This window comes from Oncorhynchus clarkii, chromosome 4 (assembly GCF_045791955.1).
Source record: "Oncorhynchus clarkii lewisi isolate Uvic-CL-2024 chromosome 4, UVic_Ocla_1.0, whole genome shotgun sequence".
Lineage (NCBI taxonomy): Eukaryota > Metazoa > Chordata > Actinopteri > Salmoniformes > Salmonidae > Oncorhynchus > Oncorhynchus clarkii.
Window position 1 is genome coordinate 12,585,603 of NC_092150.1, and position 21,807 is coordinate 12,607,409.

The following is a 21,807-nucleotide window of genomic DNA, read 5'->3' on the forward strand; positions in this document are numbered from 1 at the left end:
TTGGCGACCTGAGCTGTACTTCCCAGGTGTCTGCATGACAGGTTACTTCAAAAGGTGGATTTACAGTGCAACACTTTGTCTACATTGCCAAACAGCGAACCATCATCTTCAAGTTCACCAACTCGCAACTGGAATACCATCCCAGTGCAGGCACCAGGAGCCAGCCTTAACATATTCAAGTTCCCTCCACCTGCCATATCTCATCTTATTTTATTCTCCCTGTATTCATCTCCTTAGGATACCAAGGGCACTAATGGCTGTCCCTCTTATGTGGGAGACATTAAAATGTCAGTGTCATTAATGTAGTCTACACTGGCACTGGCTGGATATCATTAATGTATTTGACAATGAGCCACCTAGAAGGCCAAGTATTGCATAGGGTATACTACTGTTGCCAATGGCCATATTATTATAATAAACCGCAGAGCTGAGAGCTGTCATCAACTTGCACTGGAAAAACATTTAGAATTGTCCAAGAAGGCGAGGTGGGTGGGCATAATGCTTATGTATGACAGCATCTATGAATTGTTGTGGCTCACAAAAGGTTTTCAGGCACAAATATGCAACTGTATGGTTGCCTAGGCGTTCACCATATAATTTATTCATGAGCTATAAAAAGTCTAGAAAGGTAAACAAACAGTGGTGATGTGTAAATTGCATTTTTGAATTCATTTCTATGCAGAGCTTCCACCCTCCCACCCACACAAACATGAACACAGACACATACTCTTGTGGTGGAGGGACCTGAGAGGTGTTTGTCAGCAGAGTAAATCAGAAGCTTTATCTATACTCACCCTGTGCTTGAATACAAGGTGCGACACATAAACACAAAATAACGTATTGCAGCACCCACCACAAAACCCACTCCCTAAAAACTCAAGATAAAACAAAACCCTGCAAGATTACACAGCACTTCACCAACCAACCTACCACAGATAGTCACATACCATTATTCACACACCGCCTCCCACTACTCTCAGCCGGAGACAAAACCCTACACGCTTACTCCGTCAGACCGCATTACAGCCTCAGAAACAGGGGGACCAAAAGGGGCGTGACACGTATAGAGGGAGCAGATGAGGCGGGGGGCGGGTCGGGGGGGGGGCTCATTTAAACGTTACACTGCCCAGATTCTTTCTAGTTCTGCAGGTGTGCTCTCTCTTCACCGGCTCCCAGGCCTCCCGGTGGTCACCACATGCCAATTAAATTCCATTACTCAAGAGGAATCTCACACCGCCACAAATTAATTGCAGAGTGCCTAGAGGAACAAAAGAACGAAAGAAAAGAAAGGCGTACTCTAATCTTTAGTGTAATGTTCCTGCCTCAGGCATCTACAAAGCCCTTACTCTCCACCTCCCCATTGGTTGGTGGCTGGGATAATTTTGAGAAATGCACCATGCACCCCATTTCAGTAAATCCAGTTTTACGCAAGGCACCCGTACTAATTTATTGTGTGCAATACGCTAACATTTACATATATTTTATGGTGATTGAAGTGTATGCGGATTGTTTGCATATTACATTTATATTGAGAAAAGAATGCAGTGGATTTTTTCAGCAGTTTACCAACAATATGGTCTGTGAAATGTCACAAGTTTCCATACATTTAATCATGTAGTTTCCCCTTGAAACATTCTGCAATAAGCTCAGGACAGTAAAATCTATTTAAAGTTGACTGCTCTGAAAACTTCCTTGATTTCCTCATGCCAACAATCTGTGAACGTCAGAGACACAGAATGCAATAAAATGGTATCAACATGTAGAGGGTTGGGCTGTTCCATTTCCTTGACGATTTGAAGATGGATGATGTCTAAGAGTGTCCAGGTTCATATATCTCACTTTATGTTCGCATGAAATAAGAGGCCATTGATGGACATCAGTGAGAGAAAGGTAATCGATGAGAAAAAAGCACACAATCAAAGGGTGGCTGGGGACATTGATGGAGTTTCATGACAGATCCGGAAGTGTTGAAGGATTCGATAAGCACCTGGGCCTCTCTTAACTCTCCTGTCCTCAAAAGCTTAGCGATCAATCTCCCTGCTCTAATTTAAGAGGAGCAGGAATTGGATGGATAAAGTGGTTGGTGGTTAAATCTGTAGAGATGGGCCTCAGGGGCCTGTAGCTAGAATTATTTCAATACTTCCTTTCCTTGTGTCCTTTCCCTCACAGCCACTGATCAGACAGGATTACGGAGGTCAGTGTCATCTGGTGGAGGCCTATCCAGTCCTGTCTGCAATCAGTGGTCATGGAGGGAGTTACGACTACTGGGACTCATCAACTGTCCCCTACCTGTACCTACAGAGAGCTATACATCCATCAGCTTTGCAATCATTATCCATTTTAACATGGTAAGATTAAATTCACTTCATGAACTGGAACCTCCCTCATTGAAATGTATGGTCTCTTCCCAATACATTTAATGCGTTGAACTATTGACCCCGAAGTCTATTTCCTGAAGCCATCCCTCTCCCACAACCCTCTCTGCCTCCTTGTCTCCCTCAGAGCACCCCAGGCCCATCTTTATCAGTGCAAGGCCAGATGCATCCTGGGTGGTTTAAGCCATCCATTATCAACACAAGGCCAGGTGCTTTGTGGGATGGCAGATCAGAGGTCTCCCAGGAAGCTGATTGGGTCTTGTTCCAGTGGGGAAGGAGAAGCCTGGCCGATAGCAAAGAGGCACAAGGGACAGAAGGCCAGCACTGTAACTTATGGCAATGTGATGACCTGCATGAGAGGCACACACTGTTAGCTAGCTATGTGGCTATTTCCCGACTACACCATTCTGCAGGAAAGAAAAACTGTTTGGTAATAATAGTAGTTAGACAAAAAGTGTGTCAAGGGAATGTTGTTTATGTTCGTTATGTTTCAGTGACTATATGTTGACCCAGCAACTTCCATACACACGTTGTTGGAAACAGGTTGGTGTGGGCAGAAATATGTATTATGAACATACAACAATCCCTACACTATACAGGCCACGGTAGTGGTGTAAGGCTTGGAGAGTGTACACAGTATTCAATAGTCAATTGCTTTTGAATTTTCTGGACAATAATTGAACCAACAGACTGTTCCTGAAAATGCCCCCACAGAAGTTTTCTGCAAGGTATCATCACGTTTCAATTTCTGCTTGAGAAAACAAATGCATTGACATTTTGATCATGATCTTTGATAATGCTCTTATGACCTAAAAAAAGTAAATGCAGATTTGTTAATGGTAAAGCGAATATGTAGAATTAACTACAAGATCTTTAATTTTGGTAAATCGATTTTATTTAGGGAAATCCCATTGAGGCCATAGCCTCTTTTACAAGGGATCCCTGTACACAATCATACAAATTCACAATATTTACAATTACAATGCAATAAAAACACAATATTTACAAACAATTTAAGAAAAGTAACTTAGAAAACACAATCATTCCTCAATTTTCTGCTATTTAACAAAGGGCATGTCTTATTCCTATAAAGAAAAGCCATTTTTTATTCTTAACTAACTCATCAATATGCTTTTTGAAAGATACCCTGATATTTATAACAATGTGGGCACCATTTTCTTTTAAAAATAACCTATACTTAGTTTTGCATTAAGTACCAGTTTCAGTTCAACAAAGGCTTTCTGTAAAGCAAAAAAGGCAGATTGTAGTTATGAAAGAGCCTTGTCAGTAGCCTATAATCTAAAGATAATTTGCTCTGGAGAATGACCTTTTATAATGTTTTTCAAGTACATGTACCATGCTGCCATGGATACAGAGGCAGAGAATCATGTGTGGTTAGGCTTTTCTGCAGGGCTACAAAATGTATACTATTTTCCAATAGATGAGTATACCGTATTTGCTGTGATACTCTCTTAAAATAACTATATTATGGCACACAGTCATTAGAAGTGCCAATAGTGTAGGTCTATCTTAGGGGACAAGATAGTAGAGGTACAAAAACATTGGAAAAGGGGAGGATGGAGAACAACACCTGGATTGTTCTCCATCCTCCCCAGATTCAGAATATATACTTTTCATAATCATGACACGCTTTGTTTAAGAGCTATTGGAGATTGAAATACAAAATCTTAAAATATTTGTATGAATTAAAAATAGGTGTTGATTGTTTCTCCATCCTCCCCAGTCATGGCATGTGTGGTTTAATAGCTATTAGCGAGAGAGAACCAAATATCCAGTGTAATGTTTAAAACATGGTCCAGCTATAGCAAGTGGAAAATATTCCCAATACCTTGCTGAGTGAAAATCGACCACAAATGTTTCCGTCATTAACTCAAACAAGCATCATCAAAGCAACTTTGCAAATTCTGAACAATATTAATAACGTTCCACCCATGAGGCCACTAGAGGGCGATTTGGTCATTTGACTGCAGGAAAGTGGTACAGCAACCCTCATAGTGTCTTGGTATGTTTCATAAAGGTATTTTGAATGCATGTAGGCTATATTCAAATGATACCGATTTATTTTTCCCTCATAGTTTATTCCTGTACTCCACATGTTTTATGTTACACATTCTAAGGCATGTGCATAATGCATGCATGCACTCAATCTGGAAAGGGACATTAATTAAATGGAACTAGCTAGGCTGCAACACTACATTCACATTCCAAAATTATCATCGATGCATGGGAGGTATCAAAGTCTTTGTGCGAAATGTGAGAGGTAGTCATGGGTCTAACGGAATCATGTCCCCCGATATGCCCTCAACCGAAAACAGCCTGTGGAATTGCCCGGAGATAAAACACTAATGGCTGTGACGTCACGTAGAGAGCTCAGTGAAAGTCGCTCGTGAAGCCGCGGGTAAGAACGGGGGCAAGCCCGAGACGTATTGGTATATTGAACAGTATAGTGACGCCGCAGTGTCTCCACGAGCTGCCCATCATTAATTTCACAAGTTATCTGGGTATTTGCATTTCATGGTACTGGACCTGATGCTCAGCGTAGTCTGTGAGCAGTGAGCTCCTATTTGATGTGGTTTCATATTGACTTCTTATCCATCAGTTTTGGGAATATTGTGAAACACAATGGAAAGAGTCGAAATGGGTACAAGACGAAGAGAGATCTAACTTGGAGACAGCGAAGATGGACGTTTCCCAAACCGGCAGCCACTGTCTAGTTAGTGATATATCTCATGCGGAAAATATCGAGACAAATTTCATTTTACGCAATTGCTGCAAAGTGTTCCGGTGGCGCAGCCGTCTCATATCATACTAGCCATCCCGGAGAGTGGGAATCACAGAGTCACTGCGCTCCAAGCTCAGAGAATAATTTGCGGTGAAAAGCAGATTAAATTAAAGTGAGAAAATGCCTCACTTCAAAATGATGTGATGGTCTAACGACTTTAACTTTTCTCTCCATTATAGGCTATCTGAAGAACGAAAGGGTTGCATTAATTTGGAATTGAAGGGATCATATAAATTATCTGTCATGGATTGTGCCTATTTTGTATTTTACTTTGAATTTAAGCCAACGGAGTAGCCTTAGGGAATCAACTCACTTTTCTTTTAAACACTGCTGCATTGGATCAGAATGGATTTGTCATTGTAGCCAGCTGGTGCTGCTGAAGACCGCGCGCTCCGTCCGGTATTTCTGACTTTTTTTTCCCTCAACGATGCAGCTCCTTCGACTAGCGTGGGCTTTAACCGGAGCCGCAGTCTGCTGTTTCGTTATCCTCCTTATTCACTCACACGTTCTAAAAGAAGGTAATTCCTTATCCATCGCTCTTCTTGGCTTTGTAGACCACTATTCTGAAACACATGTTTTATTTCACAAGCCTATGGTAATCTGTTAAAATACCATAGCCTATATTTATTCATGCATTCATGAGTAACGTTAGCCTACATCGGTTGTGAAGAGCATTGGGGGTGAAGAGGATTGGTGGTGCTTCAACTGTAAGACGCCTGTCCCATAAAATACTGATTTTAATCATTCATAGATTTGTAAGGTGTAGTTTAATAAAATATCTCAACATGTATTATTACAATAAATAACATGCCTGGTGCAGAGATAGAGAGAGAGAGCAGTGTGTTGGGAGCAAGAATAGAGAGGTCTTTTGTTAAATTATTTATTTCGTTATTCTTCAATAGATGGCACCAGAGTCACACTGAAGGACAATGTCAGGGTCAATTGTAATTACATTTTAGCATAATTATTTATTGTGACTAAGACATACATTACTCGGTTCGATGTTGCAACTGACATTCACACTTAAATAGAATGCCAGCCACATGTTTTGGCGTTTTGAAAAGGTCTGTTGTAATCACATATTTACAGACACAGTGGTTGCACACACTTCATTAACTTAATTTTGATTCACAATAAAATGCGTGCCCACTATTATGTGAATGCAATTGTGACAGAAAATAATTACATTAAAATGAATGTCATGGGGAGAGTTGTTGCAGGCAAGTCAAACACACAAACTCTCCTTCCTGGGTGGGTAGTCCACTGCTTTGTGAGGGGTGCCTGTAATGGGTGACGCGGTGTGTCTCTTTCTCGTGCAAGGGGGCTTTGTGACAATATATGGAACAACCATTTATAATCCCACTTTGCCCGGTGTTCCTTCCGGATCTTGGTGAGAAAGGCTGTTGAGAAAGCGCCGTTGTGACAAGTAATTGCTCTTCCATACCTACCGTATATGTGACCAAGTGATTAAGTGCGAGTTCACAACTTTGTTAAGAGATTTGATACATTTTTTCATAAACTTTATTGGAATGGACGAGGGTGTATACATACTGAAGCTGTGAGAGCTATTGAATGTGGCTGCGTTTGCATTGAGCAGATGCAGTAAGACATGCTCCCATTTTCCAAAGCTGGTGGGATGTGGGCCATCTTATTTCTCGCTAAATTGTGGTCAAATGCTGGTTTCACGCACATTGTGCCCTAGTGTGGGATCTCTTCCTTAGTATTGTCTCATCTCAGATTGTATTTGATTTGATTGTGTACAACAGTATAATTTCACTCATAAAAAAATACCCCATATGGAAAAATCACATGATTTCACATGTGACATTTCCACATATTTTGCACATGTGAAATCATGTAAAACCTTGTGTTTTTGGGTAACTTCACATGTGATGATATTTCACATGAAGTTTCACATGTGGATTTTCACGTGATCGCATAACCTTTCACATGTGGGTTCAAATTGTCACGAGTTTGTACAGGTGAAGTGTAACGTGACGTGTTCCAAAAACACGTTGTCATAGGATTTCACGTGTGAAATGTCACAAAGTGTTCCAAAAACACGTTGTCATAGGATTTCACGTGTGAAATGTCACAAAGTGTTCCAAAAACACGTTGTCATAGGATTTCACGTGTGAAATGTCACAAAGTGTTCCAAAAACACGTTGTCATAGGATTTCACGTGTGAAATGTCACAAAGTGTACCAAAAACACGTTGTCATAGGATTTCACGTGTGAAATGTCACAAAGTGTTCCAAAAACACGTTGTCATAGGATTTCACGTGTGAAATGTCACAGTGTACCAAAAACACGTTGTCATAGGATTTCACGTGTGAAATGTTACAAAGTGTTCCAAAAACACGTTGTCATAGGATTTCACGTGTGAAATGTCACAAAGTGTTCCAAAAACACGTTGTCATAGGATCTCCCTTTTAAAGTTTCACAAAGTATATCATAAACACGTTGTTATAGGATTTCACTTGTGAAATGTCACAAAGTGTACCAAAAACGAGTTTTCACCTGTCGTGTGAAATCATGTGATTTTCCACATGTGAAATCATGTGGTTCAATATGTGACATGAAACTACACGGTTAGCCATTGCTGTTAATTTTGCAGAAAATGTGTCATTTTACTGTACATTTCCACAGTAATAGAGTTTTGCTATATACACTACCCTTCAAAAGTTTGGGGTCACTTAGAAATGTCCTTGTTTTTGAAAGAAAAGCATTTTTTTGTCCATTTTAAAATAACATCAAATTGATTCGAAATACAGTGTAGACCTTGTTAATGTTGTAAATTACTATTGTAGCTGGAAACGGCAGATTGGCCCATTATCAGCAACCATCACTCCTGTGTTCCAATGGCACGTTGTGTTAGCTAATCAAAGTTTATCATTTTAAATGGCTAATTGAACATTAGAAAACCCTTTTGCAATTATGTTAGCACAACTGAAAACTGTTGTTCTAATTAAAGAAGCAATAAAACAGGCCTTCTTTAGACAAGTTGAGTATCTGGAGCATCAGCGGTTGTGGGTTTGATTACAGGCTCAAAATGGCTAGAAACAAATAACTTTCTTCTGAAACTCATCAGTCTATTCTTGTTCTGAGAAATGAAGGCTATTCCATACGAGAAATTGCAAAGAAACTGAAGATCTGGTACAACGCTGTGTACTACTCCCTTCACAGAACAGAGCAAACTGGCCCTAACCAGAATAGGAAGAGGCACTGTCTGTGTTCTTTTGCCCTTCTTAATCTTTGTATTTTTATTGGCCAGTCTGAGATATGGCTTTTTCTTTGCAACTCTGCTTAGAAGGCCAGCATACCAGAGTCACCTCTTCACTTCACGTCTCCTCACTATTGGCAATTTCTAGAATGGAATAGACATAATTTCTCAGAACAAGAATAGACTGACGAGTTTCAGAAGAAAGTTATTTGTTTCTAGCCATTTTGAGAATGTAATCGAACCCACAAGTGCTGATGCTCCAGATACTCAACTAGTCAACTAGTTTTATTTCTTCTTTAATCAGGACAGTTTTCAGCTGTGCTAACATAATTGCAAAAGTGTTTTCTAATGATCAGTTAGATTTTCGAAATGAAAAACTTGGATTAGCTAACACAACGTGTCATTGGAACACAGGAGTGATGGTTGCTGGTAATGGGCCTCTGTACGCCTATGTAGATATTCCATTAAAAATCTGCCAACATTAGCAATGTCTACACTGTATTTCTGATCAATTTGATGTTATTTTAATGGACCCAAAAATTGCTTTCTTTCAAAAACAAGGACATTTCTAAGAGACCCAAACATTTTTAACGCTAGTGCATTTACTGTGAATTGCCATACACTTGGGTACTTTTTGGCCCGTGTTGCAAGTTAATGTGGCACACCTCGCTTGCAATTGCATGTAAACGTAGGGTAATTGTTTCGATGTGCTTATGGCACCAAGTTTTTTCTAAATCCTGTAATTTTATATTAAGTTACCGGCAACTGAGTACCAGTGAAAATGGTGGAAACAACTTTTTATGTTTTTATACAGCTGAACTGTATTTTTACAGTAAATATACTGTACAACAATGAACTGTATTCAGGAAGTACACAGAAATTCCAATTATATTCAAAACCGGAAAATGTAGAATTTGGTTCACTTTCTGAAGTGACTGGAACTTAAATGGAAATGACATCAACATTGGTTAGCACACCTGGGACAGACACAACAACACCTATGATTTGAATTCACAGCCTCTTGGATGCTAGCAACATGAATTTCCTACTTCACCACTAGGTCTGTGGCCGTGACAGATATCGGCCACAGATTTATTGGCAAGAATACATTTCTTCACTTTGCTAAAAGTTGCCCGGAATCAAGTCAATAATCATGCAATTATCTGACAACACCAACGAAAAGTAGCTGTGCTCAAGGACACTTGACATTAAGGTCTAGATTTAATCAGATCAAGCATACATATGTGATTGCCAACACCCTCATAGCTGGTGCAGTTCTTATCTCAGCACTGCCACCATATGGTTATTTATTACCAAGAACATGTATCCACACACTCTCAAATATAAGAGTATGGTTACGGTACAGTGTTGTTCCCTGGTGTACAAAAAGGTCAAAAGTACACATTAGGTGCCTTCGTAGGTACACATAGGAACTCTAATGGTACTTTTTAGGGTACATGTGTGGATAATCTAGTATAATGGTACATTTTCTACCCAATATATTCAATATAATGCAGAGTTCGTAACCATGTGGGAGGTGGTGTAACAGGTTTCTTCTTCCTCCTCTGAGGAGGAGTAGTAGGAAGGATCGGAGGACCAAAATGCAGCGTGGTATGTATCCATAATGTCATTTAATGGAAAATGAATATAAAATACAAAAGAACAAGAGAATCAAAATGAAAACCGAAACAGTCCCGAATGGTGCAAACACTGAAACGGAAAAATAATCACCCACAAATCAAGTGTGAAAACAGGCTGCCTAAGTATGGTTCTCAATCAGGGACAACGATTGACAGCTGCCTCTGATTGAGAACCATACCAGGCCAAACACAGAAATCCCAAATGATAGTAAAACGAACATAGACAACCCACCCAACTCACACCCTGACCATACTAAAACAAAGACATAACAAAAATAACTAAGGTCAGAACGTGACGGGTGGGAATTTACCAGTTGTGACGTCGTAAATACCAGTTGGATGCAGAGATCAGGAAGCATAGAAATAGCTCACATAGAACAGATCTACTGCTTCTTAGACTTGCTTTTAATAAGCATTATAGATCTATAACACACATTTGGTCAGGTCGCGCAAAAATGTACATATTGCAGCTTTGTAAGAAATTACATTCACAGCATCAAGTTTTCATTAAGTTACTGGAAATTGGACAATAACCTCTTTACAGTGCAGCTCATTACTGACACATTCTCGTGCAAAGTTTGCAGAACAGGGTCAAAGGAGTCGCTCAACTTGCATCGCCAAAACTAACCATCAAACCATTCTGCAACACTTCCATTGACTGTTGGCACAAATACACATATATTTAATCACGTGCCAAAATATGCCAATGAGCCCCAACCAGTACATTGCCCCCACCCATATTTTAAAACGCAATAATGATCATAGCTTATATTCAAAATATTGTGTAGAAAAATATTCCGTTATCTACAAGATACCAAATTGTACCATGTGAGTTTAAATCTCTTTTACGCTCACAGATCTAGTGGTATAGCTGCACTGTAGCAGGACATTACAGGTTGGTAGCGAGCAAGGGGTTATTAGTTTAATTCCCATTTAAGTCCCATTTTTGTTGACAGCACAAAATTAATCAAGATTTTACAGCAAAAAGAATTCAGCAGAATACTGACATTTTATAGACGTAACACTGTCAAGTAACACTGTCAAGTTGTATATATTTACATTATTTTTACTGCAACTTTAGGCAAAGTGCAGAAATTAATTTGTGGCAATAAATATATAGCCAATCTCCATTATGTCCATAGACCTGGTGGCTCAGCAGGAACATTATTCCTAACATATTACCCCTTATCAGAGTATATCACACTCCAAGTATGGTGAATGCTCTATTGTGAAATGGTAACCGTAATTCCTTTTGGTTGGAGAAACGGTGGTGGTATCTTCCCACAATGTTGAATGTTTTGGTATTCATACCCACCATTCATTGACTGAACATGTTTAATTAACAGTGTTGAATCTTCTCTCATGTACATTATGTAGTGATGAGTACCCAATACTGCCTTTAAGTACAGTGTATTCAGACTTTCTCACCCAATTGCTCAGTTCGGCCGGGCGGCCAGCACTAGGAAGAGTCTTGGTGGTCCCAAACTTCCTCCGTTTAAGAATGATGGAGGCCACTGTGTTCTTGGGGACCTTCAATACTGCAGAAATGTTTTGGTACCCTTCCCCAGATCTGTGCCTCGACACAATCCTGTGTCAGAGCACACTGGACAATTCCTTCAACCTCATGGCTTGGTTTTTGCTCTGACATGCACTGTCAACTGTGGGACCTTATATAGACCGGTGAGTGCCTTTCCAAATCATGTCCAATCAATTGAATTTACCACAGGTGGACTCTAGTCAAGTTGCAGAAACATTTCAAGGATGATCAGTGTAAACAGGATAAACCTGAGCTCAATTTCGAGTCTCATAGCAAAGGATCTGAATACTTATGTCAATAAGTTATTTCAGATTGTTTCAGATTGTGTGTAGATTGATGAGGAAACATTTTTAAAAATCCATTTAGAATAAGGCTGTAACTTAACAAAATGTAGAAAATGTCAAGGGGTCTGAATACTTTCCAAATGCTCTGTACAGTATGTCTAAGCTCTGAGTGAACTCTCAAATCATCTATAAATGATTTACCCACATGCATAACTGCTAAAATGATACCGAATTTTAAAGTGGCAATCCTTTGAGCATTAACAAATGAGTTACCAACATTTTATAACTGCTAAAAAGATACCATTAAATAAAGTGGAAACCTGCTGACCATTTATTAATGAGTTAGGCCGACCAATATTTAGAATTTTTATAAATGTAGCTTCAGAGAAAGTGGAAACCTTCTGGCTATTTATAACAGCATATATTCTCCTCAAAAATGCAATACATAGTGAGAACAAAATGTAATTTAATAGAAAGATACATTGGGAAAACAGTTTTATTTGCAGTGACTAAAATCTGTAGCCTATCATTGGTATAGTGAGTAGCCTAGCTAATTCAGATAAATGGGGTATTTTTCTCCCCTTTTATAGTAGTACAAATCAGAATAGAAATTGAAACCAGATTAACAATTTAAAATAAAACCTAGGGTTGCATGGTCCCCTTCTGTGTCTTCATCTGTTTCTTTCTTGTTAAGCATTTCCCATCCTGGAGCCTGAGATCTTATGGGAATCTGTGGGAGAGAAGAGGAATTTATGAACATTTAGCTTACTATCATCATTATCATGATTTATAGCATTTAGGCTTAGGTAGTTATCTTAGCAGCTACTACTACTACTACTACTACTACTACTACTACTAATAGCTAGCTAGTGTTCAACATTACTTGCTAATACTAATAGCTACACTGTACAGTGCATTTGGAAAGTATTCAGACCCCTTGACTTTTCCCACATTTTGTTACATTACAGCCTTATTCTAAAATTGATTCAGTAAAAAAAAAATCCTCAATCTACACACAACCCATAATAACAAAGCGCAAACAGGTTTTTTGACGTTTTAGCAAATTTAAGTATTCAGACCCTTTGCGATGAGAATCCAAATTTAGATCAGGTACATCGTTTCCATTCATCATCCTTGAGACATTTCTACAACGTGATTGGAGTCCACCTATGGTAAATTCAATTGATTGGACATGATTTGGAGAGGCACAGAACTGTTTATATAAGCTCTCACAGATGTCAGAGCAAAAACCAAGCCATGAGGTCGAAGGAATTGTCTATAGAGCTCAGAGACAGGATTGTGTCAAGGCATAGATCTGGGGAAGGGTACCAAAAAATGTTTGCAGCATTGAAGGTTCTTGATAACAGTGGCCTCCATTGTTCTTAAATGGAAGAAGTTTGGAACCACCAAGCCTCCTAGAGCTGCCCAACCGGCCAAACTGAGCAACGGGGAACTCAATGGTCACTCTGACAGAGCTCTAGAGTTCCTCTGTGGAGATGGTTGTCCTTCTGGAAGGTTCTCCCATCTCTGCTGCACTCCACCAATCAGGCCTTTATGGTAGAGTGGTCAGACGGAAGCCACTCCTCTGTCAATGGTACGTGATAGTCCACTTAGTTTGCCAAAAGGCACCTAAAACTTTCAGACCAGGAGAAACATGATTCTCTGGTCTGATGAAACCAAGATTGAACTCTTTGGCCTGAATGCGGCACAAAGTGCAGAGAGATCCTTGATAAAAACCTGCTCCAGAGCGCTCAGGACCTCAGACTGGGGCGAAGGTTCACCTTCCAATGGGACAACAACCCTAAGCACACAGCCAAGAAAACGCAGGAGTAGCTTTGGGATAAGTCTCAATGTCCTTGAGTGGCCCAGACAGAGCCCGGACTTGAACCCGATCAAGCATCTCTGGAGGCATCTGAAAATATCTGTGCAGCGACACTCCAACCTGACAGAGCTCGAGAGGATCTGCAGAGAAGAATGGGAGAAACTCCCCAAATACCGGTGTGCCAAGCTTGTAGCGTCAAACCCAAGAAGACTCAAGGCTGTAATCACTGCCAAAGGTGCTTCACAAAGTACTGAGTAAAGGGTCTGAATACTTATGTAAAACCTGCTTTTGCCTTGTCATTATGGGGTATTGTGTGTAGATTGATGAGGAAACAAACCTTTTTATCCATTTAAAATAAGGCTGTAACATAACAATGTGGAAAAGGTCAAGGGGTCTGAATACCTTTCGAATGCAATGTATGTAGTGAGGCTATGTTGATCTAGTTGTGTGAACCAATTTTAATCCGCCAAAATGGCTGACTTGCCATGTTTTCAGAAAATTTAAAAACATCTCTGACATTGGGGGCAAGAAGCATCATGACACAAGATGATAGGGTATGGGTTTGTTTACACGCCATGGTAATAGAGATACTAACCATTATAAGAAGAACAGCAACCGACGCTGCATGATGTCAAAAGCAATTTCAACCTAATCATTATTTCCCTGTTTTGACTTGAAGGCCAAACAAAGGAACCTTCATTTGTGGCACGGCCATTTAGTGCATTGCGTGATTGTTATTCCTATTTTCAATTTGGAGGAAATTAAAAAAATATGGCTTTTAATGAATATCCCATATCAATGAATGTCACTTTCCCTTATTCCCTCATCCTTGAATAAATTGCATGCCAGTTGCAATTGTATCCCAACTGAAAGCAATTGGAAAATATTATGATTCAGGCTATGTAGCAAGTGAAAAAGCAATATCACCACAGAAAGCTCTCTCTCATTTCCTGCTATAATTTCATTATTTGTGATCATGAGTGGGCCTGGTTATGCCTGAGATGTTTATTCCACAATGAAGAGCATCACATGGTGTTCATTTGCTCTCATTGCTTTTGCCTTTCACCAGTTGATCACTAGTCATGATCTTCAGTTTAGAATGCAAGTAGTTTAATCAGCTGTGTTTGCTAAAAGTGTGACCGGCCCCCGAGGACTGGAGTTGCTCTATCTGAAATAGGGGAAATGGAAGACGCATTGTTCTCAAAGTAAGGAAAGCGTGTCTGGTTAACATTGTTTGAATTTCATGCTTTAAACAGATCTTTCTTTTTGTGAACCTGTACATAAACGTTCCTTGTCTTACATGTAAAGCTCTCTATAAAGTAGTATATGCAAAATTCTAGATAGTATTTTGAAGAATAATTCAGATGGCTTTCTCTGCTAGTAAATATCTATACTATATATACTAAAACACAGATTAAACAAGGAAGTGCCCTTGACAAATGACTCTGAATTGCATAACTGTATATTCATGTACTGTATCTATCCTGCCTATCATCTATCTGCCCAACTTTTATTTACAATGTCTTTCATCCATCCATCCATTCATCATTCATCCATCCGTCTTCCATCTTCCTTCATCCACCCATGTCTGAAATGTCTACATGTTAATGGTTTTAAATGTATATAAATTGTAGTCTTTTAGTCTTTGTCATTAAGTCTGACCCCAAGAAGACTGTCGTCATAGCGTCAGCTAATGGGGATCCGAATAAAATAAATCATCCAACTTCCATCCAGTCCTTCTTCCATCCTTTAATCCATCTATCCATCCATCTGTCAATCTAAGCAACCACAACATTATGTTTGTTGAGGTGGTGTAACATGCAGGTGCATATGTACAGCATACATTATACTGTATTGATTGTAAAGAGGTAACACTCCATGGACCATTTGTCTAAATTATTGTAATTTATGTTACCCACAAATGGTTTGTGGATAACATGGATGGATGGATGGAAGATGGATGGATGGATGGATGATTGAAAGACATTGTAAATAATTGGGCAGATAGATGATAGGCAGGATAGATACAGTACGTTGCACAATAGTTTCTGTTGGGAATAACAATTATTATCTAGATATCAAGTGAATGTGCGTGCCCTTGTCAAACTGTGAATAAATGGAAATAAAAACAGTAGAAATTATTGACTTCAAAGTCATAATGGTCAGTCAGTAAATACACACAGAAGTGCAACAATGTTTGTATTCATTCCAAGTTCAATGCAGAGCCTTGTAACCTTTCTTGATTCTCAGTCCTCTGAGAACTCTATCTGAACATTCCTGTAGTATAAAGGCTAGCCTTGTGCTGGAAAGTGACCGGTGGAAATGATGAATCGATCAAGAGATGATGAAATTGACCAGTCAAAAATGACACAATGTTTCAAACTTAAAGTTGTGTGAATGTGGGCTTTTGCATTTTCTGAATGTCCTCCATGGCACTTTCCATGCTAAAACAGGCTTGGGGGCACTAGTCCTCTATGTATCTCTTTATCACCACCCCATTGAGCTCCTCTTTTTTCTTAAGTCAGTTTCCATCCAACCTTTTTAGGCAAGAAAGTGTCATGACAGGCCTGATGGAAACAGAAAAATTGTCGGTAAACCAAATGTTGACAAATGATGACAATATTGATATAATAACCATGGTGTGTGGTCCTCCCACTACGACTCAGGAAAGCATGCAGTTCATTAGTCTGCAGATTAAATAAATGACGATGAACTTCACAGGGTGGTGAAAGTGCAAGGTGATGAGCTTGATGTTCCTTTCCAATAAATATCAAGAGTCTAATTCTACTGACATGATGATCAATGCTTGGTTGCTGTTTGACAAATACAAATAATACCAATAAGTTATTTTTATGAGCATTATGTCAACAAATACAGCCTAACCCAAGTCAATTTGATGGAAACACATCTCTGGCGAGAAAATGTACGTATTGTTTTTGTGCGATTTTAGAATATTCACATTCAAATCTGTCATCAATTGGATGGAAACTTAGCTATTGTCTGTCGGCTTTATTTCTGTGGAACATGCTAGATGGAGGCGTGAAGGACAGAAATGAATTGGAGGTGGTGAGTAGAGAGAGCAGGGGAGAGATCGACAGATAGAAGGAACGCTATTGCCGTTCTCTGTGGTTACCATGGGATACCCGTTACTGAGTTTCCTCTTTGGCTCTTCGACCGATGCGTCATACATCATCTAAATGTTGGCAGAATGAATTACTGCAAATAACTACCTTTCTCTTGGGCTTCAACTGGTGCTGAACCAGGCATTTTGTTCAACATATGATCAAATAAGTAAAAAGCTCTGTTTGTGTCATTCAGAATGAGGTATAGAGCTTAGTATTTGCAGTAGTGTTTCCCAAATGGTCTGTTGAGGCCAATTCCTTTTGGATGGCAGCTTAAGACTCCTGAGTGGTGCAGCAGTCTAAGGCACTGCATCTCAGTGCTAGAGGCATCACTACAGACCCTGGTTCGATTCCAGGCTGTATCACAACCGGCCGTGATTAGGAGTCCCATAGGGTGGCACACAATTGTCCCAGCGTCGTCCGGGTTAGGGTTTGTTTGGTAGGCCGTCATTGTAAATAAGAAACTGTTCTTAACTGACTTGTCTAGTTAAATAAAGGTTAAATAAAATACATGTTCTGGGTAGTAGAGACAAAGGTCTGGTTGACCTGGTGGGTCACAACACATTTTCAAAAGCTTTACAAGAGTCACAGTATGTTTATGTCAAAGTAAAGACCTTTGTCTGTCAATGAAACCATCTAGGTAGATGGAGCGTTTCCATAGTCTGATGACACATCTTTCATGTTTACCTTTAACCATGCACACAAGCTACATGAAAAATGCCATTCCACTCGAATCCAACCATTTAGAATTCTTGACCTCCATGTCACACGTTAGCCCCTTTCTACATGGAAAGAAGCCTTCACACTTCTGAAGTAGCTCTGCTATCTCCATATGAGCAGTCAGGGGGGGGGGGGGTGATAACCATTATCAGACTGTCTTTCACTGGCTGCCTGAGCAGTGAGAATACCAGTGATGAGATACATTAGCTCCCATACAGTCCTGAGGCTGGGGAATCGCAATGGAGTGGCCCGGTGATTGGAGTGGCCCAGTGATTGGAGTGGTCCAGAGTCATATCTTTATACAGGCTGTCAAACACAATTACAAGGTTAGTTAATTTATGGCTAGACAGACACACACACACTGCAGATTCCGACATGCTTTTTGGGTTCGTATTGGAGGAATTATTCTGAAAGCCAGGAAACTGCAATCTCTTATTTTGTGCCACTTTTGCTGTGGACTAATCTTGTGATTTAATTCATCCTATAAAGTTTTTTATAGTGCGTTCTGTTTTTTATAGCTGACATATCTTTTCAAATGTGTCTTGGAATAGCAATCAGAGTTGGCTATAGACCCTATTAGACCCTAGTAGTAGCAATGGAGTTTTAGTGTAGTCTTTTCTTGGAGGCAGAACTGAGCGATTTCCCCGTGTATAGGCCAGCTGCAAAGTCAAAATTGGCTATATTGTAAAAATGTATTAAAAAATGTTATTTTTGGTCTTAACTTATGGTTAGGGTTATGGTTAGGTTCAAAATCAGATGTTATGACTTTGTGGCTGTGACAGCTAGTGACCACTCTGCAGAGCTGCCTCCAGAACAAGACTCATGATGAGCCTCAGCCGATGTCTACATCTCCTTGTTTAAAACATGGACTCAACCAAGCATGAGCCAGTGCACTGCATTACAATATGTCATTTGGACAGGAACATTACCATAGCACATATTTGGCCTTTTCACTAGGAGTGAAAGAAGTGGCAAAGAACTGAAGTAGTGGCAAAGAACTGAAGTACTCAAGTAATTTCACTCTCCATTGCCGAGTAAATCGCATCTCTCTTTTCTACAGAGACATGCAACAAATTAGATTTTTTAATTTTGATAAACAAACACAGATATTTTTTTTGTTGTTGACTCATCTCAAAGGAGAAGCTACTTAATCGCCTAAATCATCATGAATGTATACAAGCTTGGCGTCCTTGCTGTCTTCAACTCTTAGATTTGTAAACAAGTGTGTATGTGGGCACATATCCTTTGAAACAGACATATTTTCTGATACTGTACTGTGTTCATTTTTTCAATCCACTCCTGTGGGACAAGTATCACTGTCAGTGCTGCCTTTTGGCTGTGGTAAGCCACGGATGAGTGCCAAGATGATCTGGCAAGGGGACAGACAACCGGCAGACTCCCTCCACAGTATACCCAGGCCTCCAAGGGGTTCACCACGGAAACGTCCTCTTCTAAGCAGCCCTCTCTATATCCCAGCAGCCAAAACAGGGAGGTCAGTTTGGTTTTTAAGCTTGGTGAACATGTTGTTTATGTGTTCCTGTAGCATCCATGTTGGATTGTTGCATTCCATGTCCCTGATCGTTGTTGTGTCAGACAAGGCTATTGTTAGCATGTAGATTCTGTCTGTACCTCCATTTCATATCATTGTCCTTGACTATTTCATTAAGCACTTTACATTAGATCAGAAATAAATTAGCTCCCTGTCAAGGAAATATGTTTGAATGTGTAGCATTCGTCCTTTCACAGTAAGACGGCTCTTCACAGTGATTCCTTTTTGTTGTAAAAGAGGGTTTTTGAATAACATGACATTGTCAGGGGAAAAAGACTCTTCTGGATGACACAGTTGTCAGTTTGACTGCCATAAAAACGAAGGACTAACTGAAGTGGAGAGTGGTGGTTGACGTAGCAAGCAGTTGCACTGTCACTCGGTACGTACACAGACCCAAGACACATTTATCTTGTCAAAGCCAGCGTTGTCGCCCATCACGACTTTGGGGTACTTAGTAGGGCTCAGCCTTATCACTAAAATATGTTTGGGTAGATTAGTGTCTGTTTGATAAGCTACATGGCTGAGGCTAATTTTTCATTCCAAACAACGTGGTTCTTGATTTCTACATAAGAACAAAACTAGCTTTTTTCCTCAATAAGCATCAACAACTGACTATTAGCCATATTTAATAAGGAATAATTTTTGTGTTCTGTTTCCAAAGTAATTCTTAAGTACATAAACTGTACAATAGGGACATATTAAGGGATTGGGTAAGCATCCCTTTTCACCAATGCCATGAGACAAATAATACATCTACATGTTTGAAATAAGACGCCCCAAGCAAGGTAAACCCTGAAGTATAAAGCCTGTCCCTGGCAAGCACACAAGTTCTTACCCAAGATTATGTAGAGCCACCATTTTTCTTAAGTGCATATCCAAGGTCAGAGTTTGCTCACCAAATTTAGTTCAAATGCTCTGCATATGAAATGCTTATGCAGTACTGCACTTTGGTATCTTACTGCTTTGCACTGTGATTTTCCTATCCAGAGTTATTTTTGCTACCCTATGTCAGAGCACCTTTGATCAAGTATTTTCTGAGGGTAGAAGTCAAGGATTGAGATCAGAGATGGGGGGGAAAGGAATCGAACCCTGAGAGGAAAGAAAAGACAGGGAAAGTCACACAGGGGGAGGTAGTACTAAGACAGGGAAGGTCACACAGGGGGAGGTAGTATTAAGACAGGGAAGATCACACAGGGGGAGGTAGTACTAAGACAGGGAAGGTCACCCAGGGGGAGGTAGTACTAAGACAGGGAAGGTCACACTGGGGGAGGAAGTACTAAGACAGGGAAGGTCACACTGGGGGGAGGTAGTATTAAGACAGGGAAGATCACACTGGGGGAGGTAGTACTAAGACAGGGAAGGTCACACTGGGGGAGGTAGTACTAAGACAGGGAAGGTCACACTGGGGGAGGTAGTACTAAGACAGGGAAGGTCACACTGGGGGAGGTAGTATTAAGACAGGGAAGATCACACTGGGGGAGATAGTACTAAGACAGGGAAGGTCACACTGGGGGAGATAGTACTAAGACAGGGAAGGTCACAGGGAGAGGTAGTACTAAGACAGGGAAGGTCACACTGTGGGAGGTAGTACTAAGACAGGGAAGGTCACAGGGAGAGGTAGTACTAAGACAGGGAAAATCACACTGGGGGACGTAGTACTAAGACAGGGAGTGTCACACGGGTACATAGAACTAAGACAGGGAAAGTCACACTGGGGGAGGTAGTACTAAGACAGGGAAGGTCACACTGGGGGAGGTAGTATTAAGACAGGGAAGGTCACACTGGGGGAGTAAGTACTAAGACAGGGAAAGTCACACAGGGGGAGGTAGTATTAAGACAGGGAAGATCACAGGGGGAGGTAGTACTAAGACAGGGAAAGTCACACAAGGGGGGTAGTACTAAGACAGGGAAGGTCATACAAGGGGGGTAGTACTAAGACAGGGAAGGTCATACAAGGGGGTTGTACTAAGACAGGGAAGGTCATACAAGGGGGGTAGTACTACGACAGGGAAGGTCATACAAGGGGGGTAGTACTAAGACAGGGAAGGTCATACAAGGGGGGTAGTACTAAGACAGGGAAGGTCATACAAGGGGGGTAGTACTAAGACATGGAAGGTCATACAGGGGGAGATGTGTGTGGGAAAATAAGTTGGAGAGAGAGAGGAAAGAAGCAGGGAGAAAGAGGGAAAGAGAGAGGATGTGTGTGAGTATATTTACCATACAGCTGATCCACAGCACCATTTCTGAGGCCGAATGAATGGATGAAGGGGAGAGATTAAAGCCTAGGCGTTGGGAAGTCTGCATTCAGTCACTGCAGTGACCGCGGGTGCCCTCTCGCATGCTGATGAACTCCTATGAATGGGCCCATGGACTCTCCCTACTCCAATATCTACCAGGCCCTAACAATTATGGCCTATATGCAGGAAAGGACGACAGACAAATGGCAGTTTCTCTCCAGAGAGACCAGAAGGGTATACTGTGTATCTGGTTTAAGGAGTTAGCGAGGTAACTTTGGTCAACTCTGAGTTCAAGTCGGGATAACTGGTACCACACAAGTGGTTCATCTTTTAGTCAGATTAATTTCTATGACAACAAATGCTTCAGAACTATCCTGTTCTGGGGCAGGCTAACTCAGAATTGACACAATTCATCCTAAATGGAGTGTCTGAGCCGCAAGTTGAGGACCAATTAAATCAGATTCCCTCCCTCTTGCAAATGTGTTTACACAGTTG

General features: G+C 40.5%; 1 protein-coding gene across 2 annotated transcripts in view; it reads left to right on the top strand.

Moving 5' to 3' along the window:
- The window catches only part of LOC139407568 (chemokine-like protein TAFA-5), a 118,892-nt gene that overhangs the window by 46,416 nt on the left and 50,669 nt on the right, over positions 1–21,807 (top strand). The window contains exon 1 of one of the 2 annotated variants that reach the window (XM_071151394.1): positions 4,815–5,696. The exons of the other annotated variant lie outside the window; for it this stretch is intronic. Within the exon in view, the coding sequence (XP_071007495.1) occupies positions 5,606–5,696 (91 nt within the window). The 5' untranslated portion in view covers positions 4,815–5,605. Of the gene's footprint in view, positions 1–4,814; positions 5,697–21,807 lie in introns of those variants that run through there. 2 annotated transcript variants of the gene reach the window in all.